At 36.6% G+C, this 21406-nt stretch overlaps 1 protein-coding gene across 1 annotated transcript in view; it reads left to right on the top strand.

Annotated features, from left to right (window-relative positions):
- Nucleotides 1–21406, top strand: part of piezo1 (piezo type mechanosensitive ion channel component 1 (Er blood group)) — a 188287-nt gene that overhangs the window by 69006 nt on the left and 97875 nt on the right. Inside the window, exon 3 of the mRNA XM_691263.10 lies at nt 18021–18143. Coding sequence (XP_696355.4) covers nt 18021–18143 — 123 coding nt within the window. The remainder of the gene's footprint in view (nt 1–18020; nt 18144–21406) is intronic.

Below are 21406 nucleotides of genomic sequence, written 5' to 3'. Positions count from 1 at the left end.
ACTATAGAATACAAACTGTTGCACTCATTGTAAAGTTTTATTGCTGTGAGTTGAGAACATTAGTTATAGAGTAGAAACAATTTTGCTTAATCCTCCTTTACATTCATCCAGTTGCTAAGACTAGGAGTATCCCGCAAGTGCACAGAGACTCCCAAATGCCTGCAAATGAATAATAATTTCTTGCAAACCAGTCGTTAAATACATTGCACATCCCTCTCGCCCCTACTCAGCTACATCGCTCACTCCACCCCTGACACCCCTCAACGGACCTGACACAGACAGACACACACACACAATGCGCTGCAGACGTTTTGGCCCCAACGGCCTTCCATACTGGAGCGACTCCCCTCATATTCAATACGCATGATCACGTTCATCAAATTTGCTTAAACTAAGCGTCCTAAAGTATTACCGTATTTCGCAAGGATTCTGACACAACAACATGAAGCATATGATAATTTTGTATTAAAATATAAAAATAAGAAAAATGTCATGTTTTTTTGTCAATTGTAATGGAAATAACTTGCACATTATAATATTATTAATATTTTTTGCAAGTACAATAATATCGCAATAGTAATATTGTCATATTACCATTTATATTTAATATTTAATTTTATTAAAACATTTTTACATTTTAAAAATTTTTTATGACAAGTTAAAAAATAAATAAATTAACACAAAATATTGGTTGGTTTGTGTTGTTTTGTCAATTAAAATGTTAAACAATTAAACAAAATAAGAAAATAAATTGGAAATTATATTGATATTCATATATTGTACTGTGTTACCAATTCTAGTAATATTTATGTTTTATTAAAAAAAAAACAAAGCAACTATATATTCAATTTTTATTGAAATTAAAACATTGTGTTTTATTTTTCAAAAACATGACCTGTGATGACATAAATAAATAAATAAATAAATAAATAAATAAATAAATAAATAAATAAATAAATAAATATAATAAGAAAAAGACTTTCAGTTCAAAGCCTAACATGAGTCTTGCAGTTGATTTGTCAAACCACAGCCCGACTGATGGTGATATTAGAGGACTCCATTACAAACCAGCCGCCAGTAATCCCTGCTGTTTTTCCACATTACGCGACCGCAGAGATTCACAAAGCCTCAAAGATGACAGAATATACACACAGGTTCTATGCCTCTCGAAGTGGTTTAGCATCAGCTTTTCCCATCCATGCACCTTACTATACTGTATAATGTGTAGGGTCTGTGGCTTCGGCAGACGCACTGGTGACAGGAAGACGGCCCGTTTATCTTTTAGGCTTTAATCCAGAGCTCTCAGACTCATAGCACTTGATCAGCACATCCACTTTGTGTTAAAGAGTGTGAGTTTGAACCCTGGTCTTAACAAGCTGCTGAAAAGTGGATGATGGTTGGATGCTGTGTAATAAAGGAGCACATCCACACTTACAGCTGAAGTCTGTGGCCATGAGCAGTGGCTCGATAACACTAATTTGATCTCACCACTGTCGTAAATCTTGTTTTGCAGCTAAAAAAACCCCAAAGCTGTCATGGTTTTCCAGGGATTTGTTCATTTATAATGACCATTTGTGGCATTTGCATTTAAATAATTCATTACATAATAATAATTTTTTGTATTAATTTATGACTGACCAATATGATCAGTAAGTTATTTTATTTTATTTTATTTATATTATCTTCTTACCTCTGTCGTTAATCTTGTTTTGCACTTTCTAAAACCAGGTAGTTTTTAACACTGCAGGTGTAAATACTTAAAGTTTTTTTTTGTTATTATTATTAGGGGCCCAGCACCGAATGTGTGTATGTTCCTGTTGTATTCGTTCTGGTTCGTACTATTCTTCTTCTGGCTTCTTCTTCTTCTTCTTCTTCTTCTTCCACTCTGGGAGTCTATGGCAGCCCTATTAACCATTTGCGGCATTTGCGCAAACTTTGGCACACTGATGGAGGACAGTCTGATCTTCAACCACAACAAATTTGGACTCTCTAACTCAAACTCTCTAGCACCACCAATTGTCCAAAGTTTCACTTATGTTTGTGTTGATAACTTTTAAACAAATTTAAAATTAAATTTAAACAAATTTTTCCTCTGAATCCTTGGCTTAAGCTGATTCAAACGCACCCTATGACATCATTCTCCGTCATCAAAATTCTTTCTCTATTTTTTTTTTTTTTTCATAAAACCTGTTTGAGCAAACTCGTCCTAGGCTGTTTTTCCTATTTTCACCAAAATTGAACCACTAGATCTACAGACCATGCAGACCAAAAGCTATTGAATTCAAGTTGATTAGACAAACCATTTTTGATTAACTTGCAAACAAATGTAACATAAAGCAAGCAAGGGCTGTTTCTCATTATGTGTTCTTGTCTGTACTTGTGTTCTTGTGTCCTCGTGAAACGTTATCAACCGTCGCCGAAGTACTAACCAATTCAAATTTGAAGTTCCATTTGAAGAAGTACCCGACTTGTGTCCTCACGTCCTCGGTAGTTTGTTCTTCCAAGTCTGAACTTGGCAAGTCTAAACTTCCAAGGATGCAGGTCCGAACTTTGCGTGCTTGGTATTGAGAAACAGCCACAGTGTGTGTTATCCCAACCAACTGCCCCCTAGTGGTCTGGAAATACAAAAAAAAATTTCCTTTTTTCTTATAACTTTTCAACCCTTTCTCCAACATTCATAAAGTTTGTCTCTTTACATCAAGCGGAGCATGCCGAGTCAAATATTGTCTAATTTTCCCAGGTCAGCCTTTATAGCCGTCTGCCTTTTTGAATGATGTCAAAAATTGCTATATTTTACGGACGCATTGGCGAAATGTTTAAATAGTCAGTATGTGTCTTCGGGAATGTGCCCTAAAGGTGCTTAAAAAGTTTGGTCAAATGTTATAACGATATTTCAAAAAATTTGACTAGTTTTGCCTATTGTTATAAAACTTGCCCTGATTTATTCATTGGGTTGTCCTGAGAAAATGATGTCTTAATTAACTGAACTCCCTGTCCACCACCTGGCTTTAAGTCAAAAACCTACTTTTTCAAACTTTTCCTACATCGTTTGGCTGATTTGCACCAAATTTGATCATCTTCAGACTGTGCTGACAAAAAGTTATGGACGTTTAATGCACCGACAAATGTGATGGTATGATGATGTATGCCGTATGCGGCCTGCGAGACCATTTAATTTGGCCCCTTCCGTCAATTCAAAATCACCCCTCGGGAAAAAAATAAAAATAAATTTCTGTTATAGAAAGTGACAGTTGTACACATTTGTTGCTTTGCAAAGCTCAGTTTACATGAAAATGACTTAAAGCATGTGCTGTAATGTAGCATTTGCAGCACGGGATGTGCATCATTCATTGATGTACGTTCGAATCATTCATATTTTTAAAAGTGTGAACGGGACCGCATGGCATGCTTCTGTGTGTGCGCACGCGCTTGGCCTCAGAGACGAGCAGAGCACACACATCTAACGCCATCTCAATGTGATTGCTTTAATGGTCAAAAACATGCACATTTGTGTCAGAGCGTGGTGTTTAGTGATTATTCATATTAACCCTTATTTGTGTAAAAAACAAACAAGTTGAGAATCAAAATACATGCGAAAGAGAAACTTTATCAGAGCCGTACTATTCTTAAAGTGACAGTGCGCTCACTAAAGGACTTGTGTAGCTGAAGTTTTTTTTCTCACAGTGAAGATGCTTAAAGCACAGTTTGTTTCTTATTTTTATTCTATTGTATTTATTTCCTTTGCCTTATTTACAGGGAGGAAAATAACTACATATATAATATCTGATTTATTTGCCCTTGTCTATTATTTAAACATAACAGATTGAATAACTCATTTCTAACAACTGACTTTATTTATCTTTGCTATGATGACAACACATAATATTTTACTAGATATTTTTCAAGACACTTCTATACAGCTTAAAGTGACATTCAAAGGCTTAATTAGTGTAATTAGGCAAGTCATTGTTTAACAGTAGTTTCTTCTGCAGACAATCAAAAATATATATTGCTTAAGGGGGTTAATAATATTGACCTTAAAATAGGTTTCAAAATATTAAAAGCTGTTTTTATTTTAGCCGAAATAAAACAAATAAGCCTTTCTCCAGAAGAAAAAATATATATATTACAGGAGATACTGTGAAAAAATCCTCTGTTAAACATCATTTGGGAAATATTTATATAAAAAATAATTCACAGAAGGGCGAATAATTTTGACTTCAACTGATAATCGTTTTGAATAATCGTGATTACAATTATGACCAAAATAATCGTGATTATGATGATGATATTTTTCCCATAATCGAGCAGCCCTATAATTTAACATGGCCCCTAAACGATGTTACAAAAATGTAAATGGCCCTTGATGGAAAAAAGATTCCCCACCCCTGATATAGACCAAAGGTTATGGCATTCATGTTGATTGACAAAACTGTTGTGCTTTAGCATAAGCGCAAACTTGATGTAATGCTGCCAGATGACATTACAAGCCGAATCACTGCAATGGTTTGAAGTATTGAAACCAAATTTAATGTCAGTGATTTAGACCTGACATTGACCAAAATACAGCAGTTTGAGCCACCTACTGGGTAAAATTGAAAAACATTTAAATTCAATTAATGGAAATCATACAAAAAAAATCTAATTACTTTTCGATATCTTTGTCTATTGTCATGAGACTGGTCTTGCGGATTCCTTGTATCATTTATTGTGAACATTGATATAATATATTCCCTAATCATTGTGTGCTGTCATAATACAGTGTGAGCAATTCATTAGCATACTGAGCATTGCTTTCGAGATACTGTGATGTCCTACACTCATCGATCTGTATGGCGCTTTTTCAAGTCGAACACACCTTACAGTATGTCTTTCTGTCATTTGACTCTTTGTTCAAATGTAGTCTTCTCATTATTTGTTCATATTCATTTAGCTAGTTTTCATTGGTTAGGTTGTGTCTTGTGTCCTGTAAAGTTGAGCATATGAGGAAAAAATAGTGGCTTTACATTTTTGTTTATCAATTACAATTCAGAGACGTTTCGAGTGACGATTTAATCCATGTAATCCTCCATTGAACTGCTCGAGCTTATAAGTTTCAGCTTTTCTCCCTCTCTTCAACTCATCCCTTCCACCAATGTTATTCTGTAGATCTATATTCGCCTTCCAAGCACAGGTAGACCCCCTGGGAGTTTATCACAGCACAGTAAATACTCATCAAGCCCCCTTATTGTGGCCAAATGTATCATCTCATTGTCTTAAAGATTGCCTTGCTACAGGGAATTTAAATTCAGTAGCCTACATACTGTGTTATAAAAACACAACGTCATCTGTTTGCCTAAAATAAAACTCATAACTATTTTTACAAAACCAGCTAATGTCTTCAAAATATAAACAGTTTCACAAACCTGGATATGTACGTCATGATGTAAGTCATTTTACACACACACACACACACACACACACACACACACACACACACACACACACACACACACACACACACACACACACACACACAAAACAACTGGGCTATTTTTTTCCATGAATGAGGCCTATTGATCATTAAATCAAGTGACCAAATAGCAAGACCACAGTGAGTGTCCTTAGGTCCTTTTCTGAATTAAAAGGATAAGCTAAAAAGGAAAAAAAGAAAAAAAAATAACTTGAGATTTATTGTGTAGCAATCAAAAAAGTTCTTTTTAACTTTTTGTCTCGTCTTTATTCACTTTTCTCTCAAATTCCTCATCCTTCTGTTCCTCGCTCATTACACTGATGCATATTCAGACAGACACTCGCACACTTCTGTATTTGTGGTCTCTTTTGGCTTATTTTGCTATTTCTTTCTGCTTTTACTCCTTTTTTTAATTGTTATCACTAATCTTAAATGAATTTTCCAGTTCTTTCGTCTTTATTTTGAGGTCATTCGTTAGATCTTTCATTAGGCTTCATCATCTTTTGGTGCTTCCGTCTTGTGGATTATTAAATTTCATTTACATTATTTGTGTCAGTTTTCATCGTGTTTGTCTTGACTGGACGACTCTATGTAAACCTCTGAGTTTATGTCGCCACCGTCAATTGTATTTGTCGCATGTTGATATTTCTCAGTTTTATCTTGGCTTCTTTCTCTCTCTCTCTCTCACACACACACACACACACACACACACACACACACACACACACACACACACACACACACACACACACACACACACACACACACACACACACACACTTCTCAGTTCATGTCTTTATTGTCAGAGGTGGGTCATTACATTCCTTTTGTCTAAAGATTAACTTTATTGTTTTGACAGAAAAGTAAATGTTCTGATCGCTTCACCTCGCTTTTTACCTCCCATGCTTTTAAAGTTTGTTTCCGGGATCTGGCTGTTACAGTACACAGGGGCCTCTGGAGAAAACGCTGGGAAGATGTGACTCAAATGACGGTCATCAACATGCTTTTTCACATGGGATAATCTGGCACTAAAACAATTCCCGCTCAGAAAATCCCTGCGACTGCCAGCCACAGTAAAACAAAACCTGACATGGAACAGTATTAATGGCTTTAATGAAAACCATCTTTGCTTTTTTTCCCTACTGTGGATTAGCCGAACATTCTGTGGCTGGGAAATCCAGGGACGAGAGCCAGTTGTGAACAATCAAGAGAATTAGGAGAAAAAGAAATCAGTAGGAAAATGTGGATCACCACTGCAAAATGGTATGTGGCTCAAAGTCACATTTTCCTTAATTATTTAGGTTTCATGCTTATTACTTTTGGTATGGCTTGTTCTGCTTCCTGACCTTACCTTTGACCTATTTTAGTTTTGAAAAGACAGTAATAACTGTTTCTGCAGATGTCAAATGCAGTTAAGTCTCAGACAACACACCCACGCTTTGCTTTCACACTGTCTGATGCATATGGCATGATCACATGCTAAAATAGTTAGATCATTCTCAGAATTCCAAGGTCTGTTATGACAGTTGATTTGCACAAATGATAAGGTGTAATGTCCAGGGGTGGACTTAGTGATTTGGGACCCCTAAGTAATTTCAGGTATGGGGCCCTAACATTTTTGAAAAATAAATTGCACATTAAAAAGTAAAAGCAATAAATTCACAAATAAAAGAAACAAATTCACAAATTATTTACAGCAGGGGTGTCCAAACAGGGCCCTGAAGGGTCGGTGTCCTGCAGACTTTAGCTCCAACTTGTCTCAACACACCAGCACAAATGTTTCTAGAAAGCCTAGTAACTAGGGTTGTCGCGATACTATTAATTAATAACCATTAAGTATCATGATACCAAGTAGTATTGCGACACTGTAATTCATAACTTAAATTATAAAGAAAACATTTGTCACAAATACTATATTTTGTGTTATAATCGGTCTAATTGAGTGTAATTCATAATTCCCTTAAGGCCAAAAAGTATTGTTTGCACCCCACTTCTGTCACACCCTTGGCTTGTTTCTGCAGTCCTAATCACCGCTCTCCCTCACCATCCAACAGGCCAACAAAGAGACATAGTCCCTCCAGTGTGTCCTGGGTCTTCCCCGAGGCCTCCTTCTAGTGGGACATGCCTGGAACACCTCCCTAAGTTGGCGTCCAGGAGGCATCCGAAACAGATGCCCGAGCCACATTAACTGACTTCTCTCGATATGGAGGAGCAGTGGCTCTACTCCAAGCTCCTACCGGGTGTCAGAGCTCCTCACCCTATCCATAGTAGTGCGCCCTGCCACCCTTCCAAGGAAACTCATTACAACCGCTTGTATTTGAGATCTTGTCCTTTCGGTCATGACCCAAAGCTCATGACCATAGGTGAGAGTAGAAACATAGATTGATTGGTAAATCGAGAGCCTTTCGGCTCAGCTCCTTTTTTACCACAACGGACCGGTACATCAACCGCATTACTGCTGCCGCCGCCCCAATCCGCCTGTCAATCTCACGTTCCATCTTTCCTTTACTCGTGAACAAAATCCTGGGATACTTAAAATCCTCCACCTGTGGTAAGGACTTTCCTCCAACCTGTAGATGGCAAACCACCTTTTTTCCGGTGGAGCACAATGGTGTCGGACTTGGAGGTGCTGATTCTCATCCCAACCGCGTCACACTCGGCAACAAACCACCCCAATGCATGCTAAAGATCCATGTTCGATGAAGCCAATGGAACAACATAGTCTGTGAATAACAGAGATGAAATCCTGTGGTCCCTGAACCGGGCCCCTTCCAGCCCAAGGCTGCGCCTTGAAATTCTGTCCATAAAATTTAAGAGGCAGCCCTGCCGGAGTCCAACATGCACTGGGAACAGATCTGACTTATTGCCGGCAATACGAACCAGACTCCTACTTTGTTCATATAGGGACGAGAAAGCCCTTAACAAAGCGCCTCTGACCCCATACTCCCACAGCACCCTCCACAGAATGCTATGAGGGACACGATCGAATGCCTTCTCCAAATTCACAAAACACATATGGACTGGTTGAGCATACTCCCATGAACCCTCGAGCACCCTGGTGCGGGTATAGAGCTGGTCCAATGTAACACGGCTCGGACGAAAACCACATTGTTCCTCCTGGATCCTAGATTCAACCTTTGGCCGGATCCTCCTCTCCAGTACTCTGGCATAGACTTTTCCCGGGTGGCTGAGGAGTGAGATCCCCCTACAGTTGGAGCACACCCTTCGGTCCCCCTTCTTAAAAATGGGAACCACCACCCCAGTTGCCCAGTCCAGAGGTACTGTCCCTGACCTCCATGCGATGTTGTAAAGACATGTCAGCCACGACAGCCCCACAACATCCAGAGACCTAAGATACACAGAGTGAATCTCATCCACCCCAGCTAGCTTTGCCACTACTGAGCTTGCAAACTATCATAGTCACTTCAGCTTGGGGGATGGATCCACCCCTGCATCCCCAGTCTTTGTTTCCTCACCGAAAGACATGTCGATGGGGTTAAGGAGATCCTCAAAGTATTCCTTCCATCCCCCGACCACATTCTCAGTCGTGGTCAAAATATTTAATTTGATTTTATTATTTTATTTTTATTTATTTTATTTTATTCTATTTGATTTAAGTTAATTTAATTTTTATTAATTAATTCATTGTATTGATTTTTTTAAATTAAGTATTTAATTAATTCATATTAATTTTATTTTATTTTATTCTGTTTTATTTATTTTATTCTATTTTATTCTTATTTTGTTTTTATTTTATTGCACTATATTTTCCTACATATTTACCTATGTACTTACTTATTTACTTATATTTTAAACAGTTTAATATGGTTTTATTAATACTAACTGTGCTGTTCCAAGTTTTCCACACAAATGCACATGGTATGTGAGGGTGAAGAGACTTTCCACATGGTTTCCTGGCGCTATGCATCTCTCTCTGGGGTGTGTCTGCCACGTGCTCCCCCAATGCCAGGGTCAGCGCTCCAGATCAACCCTCAGCAGAGACTTATGTAAGCTGCTCTCTATTTCCAACATTCACTTCCTTAACCACAGGAAGCTTGTGATTCTCCCGAGAAGAGCAGTTTATCATCTTGAAGCATTATTTGTTTTTATATTGTGGTTACATTAACTAGCATATAACATTTCCTGAAATATTAGCTTCATCTTGGATTTAAAGATGATTCACATGGTTTATTAATAGCTCTTTCTTGTAAGAGTATTTTTGTCTGTTGTCTGCATCATACAATACTTACTACACTGGCTTCCGCACAATTCCTTTACATTGTCCTAAGATAAATTGCTTAAAACAACTTTTTTTTTTTTGGATTGACCATAAAACAATTAATTTGTCCAAAAAACCCTCAAGAATTATGTTGATTTAGCTCATTTTAAATGAGTAGTTTGAACAACCAGCATATGCATATATATATATATATATATATATATATATATATATATATATATATATATATATATATATATATATATATATATATATATATATATTAGTGCTGTCAATCGATTAAAAAAATTTAACAAATTAATCACACCTTTTTAAAAAAATGTAAAATACTGAAACTTGTAATTTTGGCTATTTAAATGTAAAATGAATGTAAACGCAAGAAAAAAAGATATTTTAATTCAAAATATAAGTGTTTAATAGAATTTTTGTTTAACTTGTAACAGATTTCTTCATGTAAACAACATACCCACAATAAACCATCAAGATCCTGGCTTCACAGCCATATTTATTACAGAAATTAAAACACAGGCATGTTAATGACATTTAAATTTCAAAACAATCAATGCCAATAAAGAAAACATTGATTTCCATGTTGGATTCTAAGTGGACTGCAAAAAAATGCCAAAATACAGGAAATGATAAATACATGGAAAATGAAAAATTATAATAATAAACTATAGAATACAAACTGTTACACTCATTGTAAAGTTTTATTGCTGTGAGTTGAGAACATTAGTTATAGAGTAGAAACAATTTTGCTTAATCCTCCTTTACATTCATCCAGTTGCTAAGCCTAGGAGTATCCCGCAAGTGCACAGAGACTCCCAAATGCCCGCAAATGAATGATAATTTCTCGCAAACCAGTTGTTAAATACTGACACAAAGGGCCTGTCACAGACACACACACAGACACACAACGCGCTGCAGACATTTTGGCCCCAACGGCCTTCCATACTGGAGCGACTCCCCTCAGATTCAACACACGCATCATTACGTTCATCAAATTTGCTTAAACTAAGCGTCCTAAAGTATTACTGTATTTCACAAGGATTCTGACACAACAACGCAAAGCATACGCTTTCATTGCGTTTAATGAGGAAACACGCTAAACTTGGAGGCTCATGCTGAATGGCAGAGTAATGCCCTGTCTTTGGCAGCTCGCGACTTCACCAGAGACGTTCTGAGTACATTCACATAAGACACCAATACTCAGATTTTAATATGATTAAGTTAATACTCTTATTAAAATTCTACCGTGTAGCCTTAAAAGGAACCTTACCTTAAAGGAACACCACATCACGAAATGCGGAGGATTTTCTTTCTGTCTGTAAGTCGAAAGTTAAAAATGAAACACCCGAAATTGCATGAAACTTTGGAGAGCCTGGTGATGCGACTAATTGCTTTATACTGAAACTTGCCTTTAAAAAGTGCTTCCTTGGTCTTATCCACATTTTTTGCATGTTGAACACACGTCCACCACAACAGGAAGTAAAAAAAAAACTGCCACTGCGTTAATTGCGTTAATTTTTTTTAACGCGTTAACTATTTAAAATTAATCGCATGCGTTAACGCGTTAATTTTGACAGCGCTAATATATATATATATATATATATATATATATATATATATATATATATATATATATATATATATATAAAGAAAGTTGTGCTACAGGTAAAATAAATAAGCTAATTTGGCTGTAGTGCATGTGTATGAGTGTGTTTGGGTTTTTTCTAATACTGGGTTGTGGCTGGAAGGGGCATCCACTGTGTAAAACATATGCTGGAACAGTTGGCCATTCATTCCGCTTTGGTGGCTTTCTTAAATCAAGACTAAGCCGAAGGTAAATAAATGAATGAATATTTATTAGTCTAGTTACTGGTACCGGCCAAAATCTTTTATATAGATGCATCCCTAAAATGCAAGTTATTTTAATTAGTCGAAGAGTCACCTCAATTACGTAATCGTATATAAATTTTCTGGTGTGGTGTGCTGTTGGTGTATTGAAATATGTATAAATGAATTGTTAGAGAAATCCCCAGCAGTTCCAAAATATGACAAATGAGGCAGATGTGAAAATAATCCTGTAAATGCTTTTACTTTGGTGACCAAATAGAAACAGATATAGATAGATATTTTTACCCTGCACTAAAAATCTAATCATCTTTGTATTATACTGTAGCATTATCCCAACATAAATAGTGTGTGTAACTACAGGATAATCTTCTAAATTGACTGCAAATATCCCACAGCTGATGTGTAAAATCCCTTGGTAAAACAGGCTGTTATTCTTTCCGTTGTAATTCAGTAACACTACACCATTTTGGGGTCTATGGAGCAGCATCAAATGCTCTAGAGCCCCGATTCTTGTTAAAACAATCACAGCTACACGTGTCAAAACACAAGGCATTCGTCATTTCCTTCAGTGGAAAATCTTATAATGGCCCCACAGATTTCACAGTCCCGCTGTAGAGTGTAACAGGTTGGAGGTAAACAGCTCTACTGCTATCTGCAGCGAGCGCTGAAGTGCCCTTTCATTGAATCTCATCGGAAACAAACCAGAAAAAATGCCAAGACAAACTGGAAAGGCAAATAAAGCGTGGCGGAGGGCTCTCTGTGTGTTTAGAGTGCTCATTCTTACCAGGTGTCCTCACTCACCTCGTCTAGCCAGAATATCTTATCCGTTCTGAGGTACAGTATGGCACTGTTTATGGCACCTTGTCACTTCATGTGTTTTTTTTCTGATCAGATAGCTATCCAGTTGTGAAGAAGGCAGGTGTAAATGCTGTTAACAAGAATTCGAGATGGATATAAATCTGACCGCTCAGACTAAGGCTGCACAATATATCTTTTCAGCATCAATATTTCAATGTACTAATCTACAATGGTCACATCTCAGAATCTGCAGTGTCATGTTGGGATTAATATAACATGACCTAATCTAATAGGTTGCTATAGTGTGAAAGATTTTATTTTTAATGTATTTTTAAAGCTAATTTACGGCATTTGGGCACAATAAATTATAAAGTTTTCCATTTTGCTAAAGATAAATGCCTTTATTTTTACAATGAAGATTATATAGTGTTAATTTACATTTGCTTATTGCACTTCTGAATCTCAATGCTGTTAGACATCACAGAAAACTACATTGCAAGAGTGTACTTTATCAAATGTAATGAATGTAGTTAAATCAAAATTGACTGAGTCCATTCTACTCATTTGAAAAGAGTTTTGAAATCAGTGTTGAAGGTATTGAGTTAATTGAATAACTCATTACTTCAACTTAAATGGAGTAAGTTCACAGTACTCATATAAATTAGTTTTTTTTAACTCAAATGGTTTGTAGCAATCGCTTTCCTCAAATGGTTTGAGTTGCCTTAACTTATTGGGTTGTACAGTGTATGAAGTGCTCTTTAGTTCATTTTATAATAATAATAATAATGATAAGGGCGACATGGCAGCGCAATAGGTAGTGATGTTGCCTCACAGCAAGAAGGTCACCGGTTCGAGCCTCGGCTGGGTCAGTTGGCGTTTCTGTGTGGAGTTTCCTCTGGGTGCTCCAGTTTCCCCCACAGTCCAAAGACATGTGGTACAGGTGAAATTGTCCATAGTGTATGTGTGGGAATGGGAGTGTATGGATGTTTCCCAGTGATGGGTTTTGGCCGGAAGGGCATCCGCTGCGTAAAAAGCTTATGCTGGATAAGTTGGGGGATCATTCCGCTGTGGTGAGCCCAGATTAATAAAGGGACAAAGCCTAAAACAAAATGAACGAATGAATGAATAATAATAATAATTTTTTTTTTTTTTAACGTTTATACAGTGCAGGGGTTCTCAATCTCGGTCCTGGAGGTCCGGTGTCCTGCAGGTTTTAGCTCCAACCCCAATCAGACACACATGGGCTAGCAAATTAGGGTCTTACTAAGCTTTCTTGAAACATCATTGCATCTATGAGGCAAGTTGGAGCTAAAATCTGCAGGACACCAGACCTCCAGGACCGAGTTTGAGAACCCCTGATTTAGCGCTTTTCTGGACTCTCAATTGTTTACACAATTTTGGGGGAAATCCCCTCATCCACCACCTGTGTGTAGCATCCACCTGGATGATTCGGCTGCAGTCATATTGCATGTGAGAGTTGCAGAGAGCTAGCTGCTAACAAATCTTTTACTTTGTTGTAAAATCCGTTATCTTTGTTCCAATGTTATTGTCTGTGCTTTGCTATTTTGTATAGTTTTGTATAATTTTGTAAATTGTATGCAGCTGATTTGAATGTTCTCAGTGGTTATCACTGATCGATATGGCCAGTATAGTAGGCTCAGAAGGCTGTATCATCCATCCACATGGTTAATCAGCTATAGATCACATACGGCTGCAGTCGGAAGTTAACAAGAACTATTAATATTATTTATTAAATTTCCCATTAATTGTATTTTATTAACGTCTACCCAAACCCTAAACCCACCCGTCACAGTAATGTAAAAACAGATCGGTATCTGGACTCTATTAGCAGAGCTGATTAACCATGTGGATAGATGAGAACTGCCTTCTGAGCCTACTAGTAGGCAAAAAAGGCCCCTACTAGCCCATATCTATCAGCTGATGACCACTGATAACGCCCATTCAATCGAGTGATAACATTCGAAGCGGGGGATTTTATTCAGATGCAGCACTCTTCTAAAAAATCATCCTATATAATGTAAAATTACAAATTCTTTCCAAATAGAGTTACTCAAGTCATCTTGTGAAGTTATATTCATATTGCAATGTATATGGTAGAAAATCTAAATATTACAAGTCATTGTTTTACAAATATCGTGCAGCCCTTGTTCAGACCACTTCAGATGGAGGACTGGAACACATTCCATATGAAACTGGACGGGTCTAAACGCATCATGTTGTTGAATCCACATATGCAAATTGTGTTCCTCCCAAAATATAAATAAAACAGATAAATAAACATGTGAAAGAGCGTGTTATGGACTATATGACCGTCTGATATAACAGAGCAAATTTATTAAGCAATGATAGCAGTTTGTGATGTTTGTTTCATTTTATAAAATTTTTTATCACTGTAAAATCATCAAATTAAAATGTTAAAATAATGTCAAATGTCAGCGTTAAGAACAGAGACGCAGCTTGCACCTGTATCATTTCTCTGTGAAAATATAGGAAATATTAAATAATAGCAAATAGTTTTTTTGTTCATTCACAAAGGGCACAGAGTTTTGACTTTTTGAGAGTAGCTTATACACAAATTAATGTAAATCCTTTTGAGTTTTGCCTGATAAATTGTTCGTATCTGTACGACAGAAATAGATCTTTCATTTAGCCTAATATGAATCGCAGAGCCTGACTGCTGATTGATTACTGGAGTATAAGTGAAGTTCAAAGCCTTTTTATTAACAGGTGAAACAAAGTGGTGTATTTGACACTTTAAGAAAAAAATCGAACCTAAAAAATGTGAAATTGAACAAAATCCAGCCAAAATGAGGTTCGTATGCAGTATACCAGTATATTAGAAAATGGTATACTATCACTCAGATTTATATCCGTTTAGCAGAGACAAATATACAGTTTGTGGCCATATGTAAAAGGAATCATTTTCACAAATCAAATATCTATCCGATCAGACAAAACGCATGAGTTCACCAGGTGTAAACAGCCCCTATTTACTGAAAACAGAAGAGTTTGCGTTTGGCAGAACTACTTGAAAGCGTCACTCATCTGCTGTCTGTCTAGTAAAATTTTACAGGTTACATTATGTGGTGGTACATTCCATCAGTGTTTTACAGTAAGACCCAACCACAGACCTCAGGTGGTGCTCATTTCAGGGTGTAATTGTCGACTGTGCAACTTTCGTTTTTCTCTCTTCCTACACATAATGCTTACTAAAGCATTATTACTACTATTATTACTTAACTTTAGTGTGACATGAATGTGTGAATTATGAAATTGTATGAATTATGTGGTTTGTTAAGCAGAATCCTGTGCAGAAAATGTGCATAATTGAGTAGGATAAACGTTTTATTCTATAGGAAAAGATGCACTTAAACTACAATGGAAACACTTTTACCTAAGAAATTCCAGGATGAATATTAAAAAAGTCATGGGATTTTTTTAAGAAATCATGTGATAAAGGTGTGTGAATGGACAAACCAGCAGGCTGAGCTCACTGTAAAACATCTGAAACGTTATTTTGGTCAATCTAAAATGCCTCAACCATTTCAGTATTAGTGTTATCATATTAATAATGACCCCCAGAACTGTCAAGAACATCTGTGCTCCGTGTATCACACAAACGCCACCCAGTAATTTATTAAATAAAGAAAAGATTCATGCAGCTCCTACCTCAGCAAATTCCGTTTTACTTTTTTACTTCCTGACTTTTTTAATCAGGAAGTGAGGATTTTGTTCTCTTTGATTTTGTCGATAGAAACTGTGGAGACTTTATGCAATTTTCCAGTTTTGCAAATAAATTCTTTTTAAATCTTTTTATAGAAACGTAACTAATAACACTAATTACACCTGCTGTACAAAGTAAAAAAAGCATTTAAATGGGAATATCTCTTAAATAAAGGATAATTCTGTGTGAAATACAGGAATCTTTTACTTGTAGTTGTTGGCAAGTACCCAAAGTTACCTAAACTAAACTACAGCTACACGGACTGAAGCTCCAAGTTTTGAAAATGGATGTGCGACTGTCCACAGTTACTCTTTGACTGGACCATTGCGTATGTATCCCTAATTTGTCTCTCATATGACCAATATGCAACTGGTAGATGGCAAGTAGGAATGCCGGCAATATACTTGCTTGCCTGGTGGAACATGATATGGTCATGTATCATAAGGTTTACACTGTATAGTGTGGATGAAGACCATTTTTCTGAAACGCAATAAAAACACCAAAAATGAAAATGATTTAAATTGAAAATGCAGTTGTGTAAATGGCACCCCATCCCTAAATCAGAAAAGCTATAACAGTATGGAAAACGCAAATAAAAAAAAGTAATGATTTCTAAATTTACTTTCACTTGTATTTCTTTGCAGACAATACAACAAATACTTTTTGAAAATATTTGGTGAAATATTCAAACATCTTCCTATTTTTCTTTGAGGGGCATTGTTTTTAAACATTTCAATAATTTTCTCTCATATTTGTTAGCAAACTGGTCATAAAGGTCTAGAGCTTTCTTAGATGCTGCTTTTGTACCAGAACAAATCACAATAACCTGTTGACGTCACCTGTTTTAAACCACAACATTATTTAACCAATTTTCCTAATTGCTAGCCCTTATTTTTTTTCTGCCCCAACATTTTTTATGAAATGTGTTGCAAGAACCAAAATTGGAATATGTGTTTATTTTGGAAAAAAATAAAAATAATAATAATACAAATCATTCAATGAAATACAAGTCAAAGACTATTTACTTTTTTATTTGCATTGTCCATACTGTCACAATCTTTTGTGATTTGTGGTTGTACAAAATTTGAGATATAATTGAAGTGTGTGACATTAATGAGTTACACACCAATGTTCAATACTTAACTTTTCTAGGTGCAGCAACACAAAGAGCACAGACGTCTTTTCAAATTAAACACCAATAATTACCCAGATTCTAAAAAGCTTCACTGTGCCACACTAGTACTCAGTATGTATGTATTCTTCAGTTTATGTTTTATAAGTGGTGTGCTTTTAACTGTATGAAAGAAATCCTTTGAGTTTCTAATGATTCTACACACTGTCGATACATGTGCATGGGCGTGAGTTCAGCTCAAATGAGCTTGAAAACTATTGCTGCAAAGTCATAGCTCTCTTTAAGGTAAATTTAGCTTAACAGTGACCATGTGTTGCTGTAGTGAAGGGTTTGTGCATGCGTTAGCAGATTTTTTTTCAGCGGCTTATTTTGACGGTCCTGCCATGATTAGAATAACTGGGCCTGCGTTGCATTTTCCCAATTCTCACAAAAGTTAAACACTCGCACATGTGCTTTCTTTGCTCTTATACTGCTGCGTTGTTGGAAAAAAGTTAGAAATCCCATTTTTGGGTGGCAACAATGTAAATGTTGCAATTAAATATTACGAGAGTTTCTGCAAGGCCTGTTATTAAACTATTGTTATGGCAACAGAGTTTAGCTGACACTAACTGTGTCCATGGACTTTTAATATTAGGATTTTTATTATTAAAAATATCAGGTTAAAACTAATTTAATGTTAAAATAGGGTAGTTTATGAATGAAAATGGCAGTTTCTGTAAACATTGATCATTGTGTTTTTTATGATCTATACAAAATCCTTCAACTTTGACCATTCTCTGTGTTTTTCTTTCCACAGGACACACTGGATGTTACATCAAGGCACTCTTCAGCACCAGTCTGATTTTTATCTTGGGACACGTTACCTTTCAGATCTGCCTGTATACCATCCCAAGCCTTGATGACGCACTGGGACACAACTGTAAGTTTGACCCATACACAATCAAGAATTATGCAACATAAAAATCGGGTGCATGGAAACAAAGCTAATGACAAACAGAGTCATATGTGCGTTTGTGTCTGCATGCCATTATGTTTTAGAAAGCTTGCACTCCAGGCAGTCGTAAACATGTTCAGCACTGTTTATAGAAGCTGTGGTTTTGAGATGATTTTGTTGTAAACAATGTCCCGTTTCGTTGCACAGATGGTCAGTTCATTTCATAAGACCTCAGTGTGTTGTCAGGTACCACAGGTATTTATTTAGTTTCGTCTGTATGTGTTTTTTTGTTTTTGTTTTTTTGACTCTCAAATGGTCAGATACAGTTTATAATTCTTCAAGGAATATTGTATAAGCTGATAAGATCTTCTTTAGTATTGTACTGCTAAAGAAAAAAAGGGGGAAATAGACATTTGCATACATTACCTGACAAAAGTCTTGTCGCCTATCCAAGTTTTAGGAACAAGAAATAATAACTTGACTTCCAGTTGGTCAATTGGCAACAGAAGTGGCTTATATGAAAGACAAAAGCCTCTAGATTATGCTTATTTTAGCTAAATATGCCTTGATTATTAATTTTTCATTAGGACAGTAAGATCTGTCTTTGGTTAGACAAAAGTCTTATCACTTAAAAGAAATAATGTCATGGTGCTGTGAAAAAAGAATGAATATTTTGTATGACTCCCATGAGCTTGTACGACTGCATCCATACATCACTGCAATGACTCAAATGACTGATTAATAAAGTCATCTGGAACGGTAAAGAAAGCATTTTCGCAGGACTCCCAAGATTCATTAGTATTCTTTAGATTCATCTTCATTCCCTCTTTGTTCATCTTACCCAGACATGCTCAATAATGTTCATATCTGAGCTGGCCAATCCTGGAGCACCTTGATCTTTTGAGCTTTTGTACCAGATCAAATCACAATAACCTGTTGACGTCACCTGTTTTAAACCACAACATTATTTAACCAATTTTCCTAATTGCTAGCCCTAATTTTTTTCTGCCCCAACATTTTTTATGAAATGTGTTGCAAGAACCAAAATTGGAATATGTGTTTATTGAATAGTCAAAGACTATTTACTTTTTTATTTGCATTGTTCATACTGTCACAATCTTTTGTGATTTGTGGTTGTACAAAATTTGAGATATAATTGAAGTGTGTGACATTAATCAGTTACACACCAATGTTCAATACTTAACTTTTCTAGGTGCAGCAACACAAAGAGCACAGACGTCTTTTCCAGTTGGGCTGGGTTATTGAAAACCAGATATTCATGGAGATATTGATTTTGCACCAAATCTGAGATTTTCAAAATTCATTACTAATTTTCTTCAGTCAATTTTGAACTTTTTAATGGCAAATGGTACTTTATTCATTACAAATTATACTTAGCTTGGGACCAATTTCCTTACAAATATCACTTGAACCTAAAATAATCTTTATTAAAGTTAGGAAAGGTTAAGTGAATTACAAGGGGATTTGTAGTAATCTGTGTTTATAGTAATATTGGGACATAAAAGCCAACTTATGAGAAAAATGCACAGGTGATCTTCTTGTTGAACATTTGAGAATGCTTTAACACCTTTGGTTAAGATCATTTAATCTAGACCAGGAGCAACAAATGGTACATTGTAGCATAATTCTGTGACTCTATACACATGTTTGGTCCACTTTTAGGCCCAATTCTACCCCTTAGCCCTTCCTCTTTCTCATTCCCCTTATTTTGCACGTTTACATGAAGGGGTAGGTGTGTCCCTATTCTTTTTAGCTTGAAGGCATAGGGCTAAGGGGAAGAGATAGATAGCCCTTAAAATGTTTTTTCCAGGACCACACTCCAAACCAAGGGGTATAAAAATTTTGCAGAATGCACCATTTGCAAGGCAGCATGGCTGTACATAGAGGTCAAGAGATGCACAAATTAGTATTTTTTGTCATTATTATTCAAATTTTCGACAAACAAACATATGTTTTAATACTTTCATAACACCGTTTGTTTTTAATCATCATGTTAAAAAAAAAAAACTATTTTAAAACCCGCTTAATTTCGCTATCTTTAATCCATAATAATAACTCATGTAGTAGTCCCACAACATACAGTACTTCCACATCTGTCACTGGATGAAACTGGAATACCCTGTCAGAAAAGCCTAGTGGCTGGGAGTTTTCTACAGTGTCTGTTATAATGTTACTGTTGTTTTTGTGTGTTTAGATAAATATGACCATGGTGTAAACACACAGTACAGTTATGAGCTTATTGCCACATTAGATCGTTATGATAACATGAAATTGTTGCATTCAGTGATTTCCTGGAGATATATACCACAAAATTATGCAACTGGCATAACTAGCAGTCGCCATTGTCAATCTCATATGTAGTTAAAGCTTGCGATAACATAATGAGGTGTGCCGATGATGTTGTGGTGCCCCATTTCTTAGTGGTAAAATTTGAAGCCCTTCACCTTCACACTCTGTTTCAAGTGCCAAGGGGAAGGGGTAATTGGGATTGAGCCTTAGTGTGAACTACAGTTCGATTCAACTGAACTAAATAAGGCAGGTGTTGTCAGGGTTCTGCCACTCTGGTCATGTAAATTCTTGTTTTGGTGGCAGAATCTGGACACTAGTCATGTCTAGTCCTGTCCTGTTGTGCTCGGCTCAAGTTTTCCTGGGTCGAGCACTTGTTTCTGTCATTGTGTGTGTCTCCGTGTGTGCTCTTGTACTCGTGTTTGTGTTCGTCTGTCTGCAGCGTGGTGTTTCATTCCCAGCGTCTCAGTCTAGTTGGTTTCGGTTTTGGTCGGCGCTGGGATGAAGCATGCACGCTGCATGTGTGAGCGCACAGTGAGTGTTTTCATTCATCGTGTGGTCGTGTCTTGCGTCTGTTGTCAAAGCACGTGGCTATGTGTTTACATTGTGGTCACGTGCTTTTGTCGTGTGCTTCAGTGTTGTGCTTGTCTTGTCATGAACATGCGGTTAATGAGTTCTCTCATTGGCTACATGTTCTTGTCCTGTTTCATGTGAGCGCATGTCTTGTCTCTGTCATGCGCTCTCTCGTCTATTGTCTAGTCCCACCCTCCTTGTTAACCCATTATTAGTTAATTGTGTTCACCTGTTTGTGTGTTAATTTTCTACTGCTTATAATCTCCTCATGTCTTCTGTTCTGTGCCAGTTTGTCGTCTACACTCCCCCTGTGTTCCTGCTCCAGTCTTGCCTTGCCTTGTCTTGACAGCCCAGCCAAGTTTGTGTGT

Source organism: Danio rerio, chromosome 7, assembly GCF_049306965.1.
Source record: "Danio rerio strain Tuebingen ecotype United States chromosome 7, GRCz12tu, whole genome shotgun sequence".
NCBI classification, from domain to species: domain Eukaryota; kingdom Metazoa; phylum Chordata; class Actinopteri; order Cypriniformes; family Danionidae; genus Danio; species Danio rerio.
This window is presented reverse-complemented; position numbering and strand designations above follow the sequence as displayed.